General features: G+C 40.9%; 1 protein-coding gene across 1 annotated transcript; it reads right to left on the bottom strand.

Annotated features, from left to right (window-relative positions):
- Positions 1 to 6905: 6905 nt before the first annotated feature.
- SNAI2 (snail family transcriptional repressor 2) lies at positions 6906 to 10640 on the bottom strand. Its single transcript, XM_083623636.1, has 4 exons — positions 10564 to 10640; positions 9971 to 10429; positions 8903 to 9448; positions 6906 to 7319 (listed from the first exon to the last, which is right to left on the bottom strand). The coding sequence occupies exons 2-4, from the start codon at positions 10047 to 10049 to the stop codon at positions 7138 to 7140; spliced, it is 807 nt and encodes a 268-aa protein (XP_083479762.1). The 5' UTR covers positions 10050 to 10429; positions 10564 to 10640; the 3' UTR covers positions 6906 to 7137.
- Between the last annotated feature and the right edge of the window lie 206 nt (positions 10641 to 10846).

The raw sequence follows: 10846 nt of genomic DNA on the forward strand, positions 1-10846 counted from the left end.
CCACTTTATAGTTGAAAGAGGAAATGGGGAAGAGTGCTACTGGTTCAACTTCCTCTTTCAGCTCTATGTACATTTCAAGGGAGAAAAAGGTAGGCAGCTCTACCACACATGAACAATAGGGTAGTGAGAGGGGCTCAGAGACTTCACAGGTGCCACGGAAAGACCATAGGTGCACCACTGTGCCCACGGGCACCATGTTGGTGCCTTCTGCCATAATGCAACTTTTCCCCCCCAGGCCCCACTTTTTATTTACTGTCTGGCAGATAATGTGACCCTATTGACAACTTGGTATTTAGGAATAGCTTGCTCTTTATACTGTGAAAGAGCCTACAAAAGAAGTATTTGTATAGTTTCAAAAAAGAGAGTACTATTGAGAAATCAGATTTTTTTTTAAAAGAAAAACAAATCATAGCTAGGAAATAGGATCTGCTGCAACAGATCTCTTGCTAAAAAAGAAAGAAAGAAATATGTGAAAGGTTAATTGTGAAAGATATTTTATTTTAATTTTCCATTCCCGCTTTACCATTTTCCCCACGAAAGGGGGACGGGGAACACAAAAGATCCTTGTATGATTCAGATATATTTACAAAAAATAACAAAGCAGAATCATAGGGGCTGACTTGTCAGCTGATGTTAGGAAAGAGAAATCTGCAGCTAATCAGCCTGGCTGAAGCAGCAAAGGTCACAGCAGTCATGATGAGTTATTGCAGAGGTGTTACGCCATATAGTTGGTCTCTTCACTAAAAGCAGTCATGAAGAAAACAAAATTGCAGACAGATAAAAAGACATTTTCTTCTTTCGTCATTTCGTACATTAGTGTTCCACCACAAATTTGTCTTTCTCTTCTGTCGTCCATCATGTCACATTCCTATTTGTGAGCAATTGTGAGCAAAAAACAGTGCAAAAAAGAGATTTTTTTCTTTTAAGGTGTGGAGGTTGGGGGAGGAACTGACTTATATTTTAAGGCCTAGTACTTACATAGGGTAAGCCAACAGCAGATTCCCTGCTGAACGCCTAGAATAATGAAAGCACAACATTTTGTGGCCAGAATATCTCTCATATTTTGCATGAGATGGAGAAAAGTGAAGATACTACTACTATAATAGCACAGCATCTTTCACCCTCCAGGTCTGTTGAGTGGAGCTGAGGGGAGTGTATTCAGGGCAGCTACAAATGGAAATAAAAAAATTGGTGGGATGTAATTGTGGCAGAGGGGACCAATTCTTTTGAAGACAGTTTATTCTTTCAGACACTCACCAATGAAATGAACATTTCGTATAAAGTTCGGTTGGTGGTAACCTTGGCGTTTTGGCCGTTTTTCTTTTTCTTCACCACAGCTCACTTCCACTTAAGCATGTCTCTTTCCCTGCAAGCTTTCATAGGCATGGTTCAATTTTCTCACAAATTTATTTGCAACATTGACCTGTGCTGCATGCATGCTTCACTGCCACCTGTTCATTGGTGGTGACAAACAGCTTCATCTCTTTTCCTCATGACCTTTCCCCTTTCACCCACATCCGCGCTTCCACCTGCCTCTTCAATATTTTTTGCCTGCCTGACTCACCAAAGTCTCACTTTCAGCATGCCCAGACTAGATCTTCATTCCAAGCCGTGTCTCAGATGTTGATGTCTCCAGCCCTGTCTGAGAGGAATTAGCCAGAGCACTGCTGGCCAGCCCATGCACACATGAACTCACATGGAGCCTGTGCTCCAGCTGATCTGTGTTATTTGGGACTAACTTAAGCAGAAAAACCCTGTACAGTGGTACCTCTGGTTACAAACTTAATTTGTTCTGGAGGTCCGTTCTTAACCTGAAACTGCTCTTAACCTGAGGTACCACTTTAGCTAATGGGGCCTTCTGCTGCCGCCGCACTGCCATGCCACGATTTCTGTTCTCATCCTGAGGTAAAGTTCTTAACCTGAGGTACTACTTCCGGGTTAGCAGAGTCTGTAACCCGAGGTGTTTGTAACCCGAGGCACCACTGTAATTGTTCTTGGAGTGGAGGAGGGAAGCTTTTGATCCAACAGATCCTGCCACTTTCTGCAACTACCTTGCTGACCTCTTTTGCCACAACTTTATGGAAGCATCCAGACAGCATCATAGTCTTTTGCTACTGCAGAGCTTGTCATGCACTGCAGCTTTTAGGAATATGGGTGGCTTGGTGTCCTTCAAACGTGAGTACTTTAAACAGGTTGCTGAAACTTCTGTGCCAGAGCTGATCTTCCAGAATTCCTGCCTCAGAACTTGGTTTACAAGGTCTCCAGTTGACTGACGTTCAGGGAAATATATTCTTCAAAGTGTACAGAACACTGCCATTGTATTAACTTAATGTCATCTTATTCCTGAAAGCTTTTTCAAGGGGCTTGAAGATCAATTCAAACATTTTCTCAGTTTGGTCATGGCCTTCAAGGAGCAGAAGGACAGCTGCCTACCACTTGTGTACCTTGTCCTGCTATAACAATCCATCTGATTGTTACTGGCAATTTTGACACATAACACAGCAGTGGGTGGCATTGTGATGCACAGCCACTCACCTGACCCCTTCTAAAGCATTGCTGATGCTTACCACAAGATAAGTGGGGAGGGACAAAGTGACAGCAAGTTTGGCTCTGTTCTGTGCTAAAGCACCAGATGGATGCAAAAGTACTTCAGGAGAGTGGAAAGCCAGACTGGATAAATGTGGCCTAGAGAGATGGGGTGTGACAAGGGGAGTCCCTACACCTGCTATATTCATACATATTCTTTTAAAATGTTATGTACCCCACCTTTGAAAATACAGGAAACTAATGGCCACATGGGAATTGGTAGGCATACTTTTTAAAGAGTATGTTAACTATTTTAGGTTAGTGGCTAATTTTAAATGGATGTGGTTCTATTGTTGTAGCTGAAATGTCACTAAAACAGTGAACTATCCTTTCTGCCACCCCTTCACGCCCATTCATTCTCCGCCTGTTTTCTGTGGCAGAAAAACTTATTGGAAGTTCACGCAAACTGCAGCAGGAAATTGCCTTTGCAGAACTGAAGCAAACCAAAATGTCTCCAAAGCAGATAGGAAATAATGCTACACTGAGCATCTGTCAATGCTGTAACTTTCACACAGGTTTACTGTTTAGAAATTGTCATGGAAAGGAAAAGCTGACACAAACAGAAAGTGATTGGAAACCTTAGAATATCAGAGTGATTAGCTCCAACATGTAGAGCAGCTCAACAAAGTACCTAACATTTCTAAAGCAATTTGGGTAGCTTCACACTGATTTTTATTTTAATAATAACCAACAATTTATATTATGTGCATTTGAGGTAACAGTATTTTTTGATTAGAATCCTAACAGAATGGTAATTGTAGGCAGACTTGTTCTCTTTATGGCTCAGAATTAATTGCTTTCCATTCTTCTTGATGAATGAAGAGTTCAGAACAGAAGTTGGCCTGATAAAAGGCATTCCCTGTTCTTCACCTTTGGGATCAAATGCTAGCAACACTTCTAAACTCATATTGCTCGTGGGTATTTGCCGTTTTAATATTCTGGTGCCTCATTCCACCCTTGCTGGGCTGAATGACAACATTGTCCAAAATCCAGTGAGAGGATTTTATTTAACAAACAATAAAACTAGAACATCAGTGTTTGTTTCGTCTGCAATTTGTTAACTGCACATCACACTTAACAATGTAAAATATTGGAAGACTTGACTAATGTGGATGATTGATTGGCTGCGAAGTGCCAGGCAAACTGAGATGATATTAAAAATAATTCTGGGAAATAGACGCTCTACATTCATGGACACTACTTCTTGTACTGGGATGGGATTAAATCATATGAAGAAGCTCTCCAAGAAATACCAAGCAGTATTTAATTGATTTTATTTATTTTCTTACATTGATTCATGTGCTCTCAGACCATACCCTAGTTGCAACTTTCCTGCTGGTGGGATATTTAAATTAATTTTTATGAAAATAAACATTGTTATGGGACAAGTGAAGCCATATTGAACTGTCATGGATTCACTGACAGCAGTGGGATGAAATTGGTTCACACGCCCATGAAAATGGCTTGTGGGCTTCAACCACTATTTCTCAGAGCTACGATGCGCTGTTTGGAATGGTAAGTACTGCATTCTTATTTGTTGTGGATCAAAACTAAAATCCTGCTTCTGTCCTTACCTGCTAATGTACAGAGTAACAGATGGGGGTGTTTCAACCGCCTGCTGCAGAGTCCTCTTACAAAGACCATGCGATCTGAAACGCAATGGTAATGAAATGACATCTCATGGAAGAAACCAGATGCTTTGTGTTCAGTCTCATCTGCTTTCTTTACTGACCTACTTTTTAACTCTTCTTAGGACTGCAGAGCAGATGCTGCGGCCCTGACTCATGCCTATGTAATTTGATCCGGGGCACGTAAAAGCGTTATTCACACTTCTGATACAGGGTTTGCTTGTGTCATTCACCATGCCACAATGACAGAGTCAAATCCTGGAAAACATAAGTCAAGCCACTAATTTATTTTTTTAAAAAATCCAGTGTTTACAACTGCTTTGTGGTTTAGTGTCTCTGGCTAGTTCTCTGATGAAATGCTAGCTCATAGACTGAGCCTGGGAACCCCTTGGACCTTCGAGCAAGTTCCGCCACCCACTTCCTTGTGCTGAAGTAGCAGGAGCCACTGCTAGTATTGTGTGCCTGCTGGAACTTGTGGCCTGGAAATGACTGGAAATGATGGCAGCTCTACCAGAGGTACAGCAGAGCTGCTAAGCGCATGAGGTGTGAGATGGATGGTCCCCAGTTCAACTTTGAGATCTACATGGTCTCAGGCAATCTGGTTACCTTTCAGGCTCAGCTTTCTGTATGTAATATGGGGATATGCAGGGTTGTTATATGGATCACAGGGTGGCCGAAAACATGCATGTATTTGCGCCTAGGGAATGAAATACAGTGTCTAAGGTTAAAGTCCTAATGGTTAAAATGGGAGAATTAAACACATGTTTAAATCTCTTGGCTTGAAATCAATGAGACTTAAAAGGTCCTCTATTTTTGCTGAACCACACTACATTTTTTCTGATGATTTAATCCGGAAGGCCAGCCACTACAATGGGAATTATTGTTGTTATTATTGTTCATGTCACAATACAATCAGAATGCTTTTGATGGCCATGGAGTGTCTCAAGCATAAAAGGTACAAGTTACAGGAGGGTGCTTTCAATCATCTTCAGACTGAACCTGCATTCAAAGTAATCATGCTCCCTGGTCCTATAGATATCTGCAGATGTGAGGAATGTCATCAGCTCTAAAGATCATTGCTACAACAGCATTATTTGGTGGGGAAACTGAGCAGTTCCATCTTGCTGGGCATCCATTGCAATCCCACTTAAATGGCTTATTTGCCATATTTCAGGCACAAAAATGGGCTACAAAAATACTGTGCCTTTCATGAAGGTGCCTAACAAAGCAATGTTCACAACGACCATATTTTGATTTAAATTGTCACATTTATTGCTTGGAAAGAACACTTAAAAATTTGGAAATAAGCTTTTAAAAAGGGGTTGGAGGTATTGCTGATTAATGTGAAATCAAGCATTCGCAGTAAGAAATTAGTTTCAGGGCCAGTGAGCTTTGATATAGCAAGGGAAATCCCAAGTGTAGAAATCAGAAGCACATCAGTCAATGCAATTGTGCTTCTGGATGTGCATTTAAATCCACAGTTCATTTGGAGCCATCAGATTGGCTTGATATGTCCTTTGACCACTTGGTGTATAGTGAGACCAGTGTACAGTCAGATGGCATACTTTTATTTATCCTTAATTATGCAACAATATGTTTTGTAATCAAGATAAAATGGTTAGTTGCTTTTAACAAAGGACTTCATATAAGTTTGCTACAGTTATGAGGAACGGATTTCAAGATTGGCACTTACATAGTTTACTTCATTTTCATATTTTACTGCATTTTCTCCAGGGAACCCAGAGATGCAAGATTTCATTTCTAAGATTGTATCCTCACTGGTTACTAGCATGACTCTGTTAAACTTCAGAGATGGGATTTTTATCGGGGTCTTGAAGACTGTTCTTTGATCAGCCCTTAGCCATAGAGATTAAGACCTACAGACCTAGTTAACACTGACTCCAGCCTGTACACAGAGATCCCACCCCCACTTGTCATGCTTTCCTACTGACAATCAGCACCAGAGTCCATGTGTGTGTTGGGGTGTGTGGGGAGACGTGGGTGCAGATGGGACTCTGGGTCTCCTAATGGAGGAGAAATTGCACAGGTATTTCTTAAAAATGTTTATTTATACAAAAATTATTTCTAGAAAACAATACAATTTGTATCCATACTTTCTTCAAGATATCTATAGACGTGGCTATAGATAATATTTTGATTCGGAACACATTCAGCCATATAAAAATAAAACTATTTACATTATGTCAATAAACAAAGGTATTCGTTTTCTTTTTTTAAAAAAAAGGCACTGGAGGGTATTGCTCAGGCTATTGCATTTCCTTTGTGCATTTAGGAAAAAAAGCTCTTAAGAAATCCATTGTCAAAATCCCATTAACCCTCATGCTTGCACTTATTCCCATTTTTTTTATAAAAACAACAACAACATCACAAGTTAACAATCACAATAGTTTTTTTTAAAAAAGAAGTGTGTATCAAGCATTTGCCTAGGAATGTCTGCAGTGACAGTTTTACTAAGGCACATACTGTTAAGACAACTGGACATACATTCTTGTTCTCTTCTAATGATGACATCTGAAGACAATTCAGGGTGCTGATCAAGAAGCACACTATTCTAAGAAATACCATGGTCCTATTCACCACATAATGACTTGATATAGAAGACATTGAAAAGCACCTGTGATATTTGGTATCTGGCAAAACTTAGTTTTGGAATGTAATTTTTTTTTAAAAAAAAAAAGTCGTCCATTTGGCTTTTCCATCTTCCCGTATTTAAGATCTTTTGATTTCCTCTGTATCACACAATTGTCAAGCTTAACAATTGAACTAAAAAGCAATTTGATGTTATTTGCATCTTCCAGTGGAGTTGTTGAGTTGGGAAGTAAAATATAAACTGCCTCCAGGGCTGAGGGTTCCTCCTGTTCTGTTGAAAAGGAGTAGAGAAATGTTCAGAGCCCAGGCAAATTCAGTGAGCTACACAGCAGCCAGATTCCTCATGTTTGTGCAGAAGAGACATTCGGGAGAAAGTTTTTGAACAGTTTTTGCATTGGTATTTCTTCACATCCGAATGGGTCTGCAAATGGGCCCTCAAATTTGACCTGTCTGCAAATGCTCTGTTGCAATGAGGGCACGAAAAAGGCTTCTCTCCTGGAAAGAAATACACAAAAGAGGTTTAATCGTTTTAAAGCTCAAGTAAGGAACTTTCTGTATAAATGGGACAAGTCATTTTGCAGAGGAATAAAAAAAAATTTGTGCCTGTGAAAATGGTGTTTGGGTTCTATATATTATTAAAGGGTCCATTCATTACACTGCAGGCTGTCCATTCATTATTTCATACTTTTCAGAGTTTGCAGGATTCATGGTGCATTGAATGACAAGCCACTGACACTTTCTGCTTCAGCAGGTGCAGCCAGTGCCTGCAGGCTGGGCTCCACCCAGCATTTTCATATGTTCCTTCCATTCATTTACTGTATCCTGTGCAACGCCTACTGCTGCCCAAGGCTGTAGTTTACATGCCATTGGTGTGAATGGCAGAATTCCCATCAGATTGAATGCTTCAACATTGCACTCTGCTTCCTTGGAACAGAGGCAGGACAAGGAGTAGCAAGAGGACTCACTTGCACATGATCAATAAAAGTTTGCAATTAATGCACAAGCTGCTCAAGTCTGTGAACATTTTTGACTTACACTCTGGCCCTAGGCATTGTTCACAGAAGTAAGTGCAGCTGAGTTTAGTGGGGCTTAAAGGCTATGCAGCCAAATTCTCTTTGGAAATTAGGCTGGCTGTCCTCAGTGGAGCTTCCCCCTACTGAACGAAGCACAGGACTGCAACTTTAAGGTGTTTAGTACCATTGAAGAAAATCAGAAATTCTTTCTATGATAAGTGTTTGAATCAGAGTGTAATTTGTCTTAAGGTTAACTTTTGTTGCTCACAGTGACATTCGTCTTGTATTAAGTTCAATGGGACTTACTCCTAGGTAACTGTACATAAAATTCCAGCTTTGGATTGCAGTTTGCAGATTCGTCTATGCCTTCAAACCCATTAATCTGGAATCTAGTTGCACTGTCAATGGAATGGAACTTCTATTTGAAATACAATCCTTAATTCCCATTTATTTCTGTGGGATTTACTTCATGAGATCAGGTCCTTTGTGTTTAGCACTGAGATGCCAGATCTTCTAAATGACTTTCTACAGTACACATATTTCTTACATGTAAGACTTATTGCTTTCTGTGGAACTCATTTCCAAGAACTACACACTTGATTAGAGTGCAAAATTCTGTGCCTATATGCTGACTAAGGGGGTTTACTGTGTGCATTGCTTAGCTACAATGCCTGACTGCAGATTATTGCATAGGGAACCTGGTATTTCTGCTTACTTCCTTCTCTCTTGTTTGCTGTCTGATCTGTCTACCTTGCACCTGCATTCCTTCCAAAAGCGTGTTCCAACACTCATGCTGAAGCATGGAATTCTTAGGGTCAAATGGATCCCTGTCTTGTGACAGCTTGCCGAAGCAAACTTTAAGTTCTCTAAAGTGAAAAAGTGTTACACCAGTACATAAGCTGACCCACTCATAAATGATTTAAAAAGAAAAGGAGTCTGGTGAACATTTAGCAGAGCAAACAGTATAACTGGAAAACATGAAATTGACCATAAAGCCCTATGGATTTTTAAAAATGGAATTATTGCAGCAATACATGCTATGCACAATCACATTTCCCCTCTTACCAGTATGTGTTCTGATGTGTCCTTGAAGTAACCATGGTCTAGAGAAAGCCTTGCCACAGATCTTGCAGACACAAGGTAGTGTGTGGGTCCTGATGTGCATCTTAAGAGCTCCTAGGCTCACGTATTCCTTGTCACAGTATTTACAGCTGAAAGATTTCCTAGACTGGGCATCACAGTGCAACTGCTTATGCTTCGCCAGTCCAGAGAAAGTTGAATAGGTCTTATTGCATAAGCTGCATTGAAATTTCTCTGCTTCAGTTGCATGAGGGTCGGAAAGTTTGGACTGGATCCTCTCTTCTTCATCACTAATGGGACTCTCCGAGCCACTGTGATCCTTGGATGAAGTGTCAGAATGTGGAGGTGGGCTGACTCTTCCCAAAGACGAAGGGTATCCGGAGAGAGGTGAGAGGTCACTGGGTAAAGGGGAAGGCAGCAGCCCAGTTGTAGTCCACACTGTGATGGGGTTGTAAGCAACTGAGCTCAGGATCTCAGGCTGTGGAATGATAGGCATGGGGTAGCTCTCATAAAGGTATGGGGAAATGATCACTGGAAGTAAAGAAAAAGAGAGAATCGTTTTAAGACAACAGAGATTTTTCTCTTTATAACAGCAGTACAATATATCCAATACTCATGGAGATTGGAAGTGATGAAATCCTACTGACATTTGTCTGCTCCAATGAAACACACAGAATGAATGTAACATTCTGTAACTTTAGATAAAACTTTACATAAGTTGGGAGGTCTGCTCAAAGTCACAGCTTTCCTCCAAAAGCCTCTGCTGCAGCCAGAGGAAATCCAGCAGTAAAATCCACACCATTCTCTTACATTTCCAAGTCACTCGTTTTGCAACAGAGAGAAAATTTTTTTTCCAGCAATGAAGCAAACTCCTAAGTTGAAGTTTTAATTCTGTTGGCACTGACATTTCTTAGGGGGGGAGGAAGAGAGAGGGGGGGGAGAGAGAGAGATCTGTAAAAAAAGTTTGTTAAAAGTTTGCACCAGACTATGAAAAGTCCCACTTCAGCAACAACAATCAGAGCAGTTAGAATACAGCTTTCAGCCTTGGATTACCTGTGTGAGTATCCAGTTCACCATAGTTTGGCTTTTTGGAAGAGTTGAAATGTTTCTTGACCAAGAAGGATCGTGGCATCTTGAAATGCAGGGCTGCCTTCTTCCTGAAACCTCCTTTCAGCTTCAGAATAACGGTCCCCAGCTTTTGGGCAGCAGCAGCAGACAGAATCACTGCTTGCACATTGGTCCTCTACAGCATTGTCCTCTCTGCTCACCCCATGCAGTAAAATTGTGTAGTGCAGGGCTCTTTGCAAAGTGCTGTAAATACCCACCCGTCAGGTGCAGGAGGGGAGGGTCAGGGGTTTCCTTTTCATCCAATCACTCCTGATTTGCTGAAGTTCTTTTACAAACTCTGCCTGTTTGGCCAAGAGACTTATTCCTTGCTCTTCGCAAGGAGGATCCAATCCCTTCTAGGAGCTGAGGACTTGGGTCAGGTTTCAACTCCTCCCACTGGGATAGCTGTGAAGAACAGAGGAAGAAGAATCTCTTGTCAGAGGGAGCCTAGAAAATGTCTTAGAATTCCTGCCTACTAGTGGGGCTAATTTAAGTAGGTTCAGTAAGGGATAAGTTTAGATTTCACTGTACTTCCTCACCTTTTCTGAAGTGCCTTGCATCCCAACAAAGTGAAAATTAATTCTTTCAAAAAACAAGGCTGCTTTCCAGATGTGGGATAATGAAAATGCTAAGGACAAACTGTTCATTATGAGGGGCAAAGGGCAGAGGGTAGAGGGGAAGTTATTCCAAGATAAACAGTCCAGTTTTTTTAGACACTAACGAGAGAGTCTTTGGCTTGTCATGTGGGGCTTGCTATTTTTGGAAGTGAAGAGGAGTTGAGCCGAGATGCTTAATAGATTAAGGAAATATTTTGTGTTTTCT

Source organism: Podarcis filfolensis (genome assembly GCF_964270895.1).
Source record: "Podarcis filfolensis genome assembly, chromosome: 7".
Classification (NCBI taxonomy): Eukaryota; Metazoa; Chordata; class Lepidosauria; order Squamata; family Lacertidae; genus Podarcis; species Podarcis filfolensis.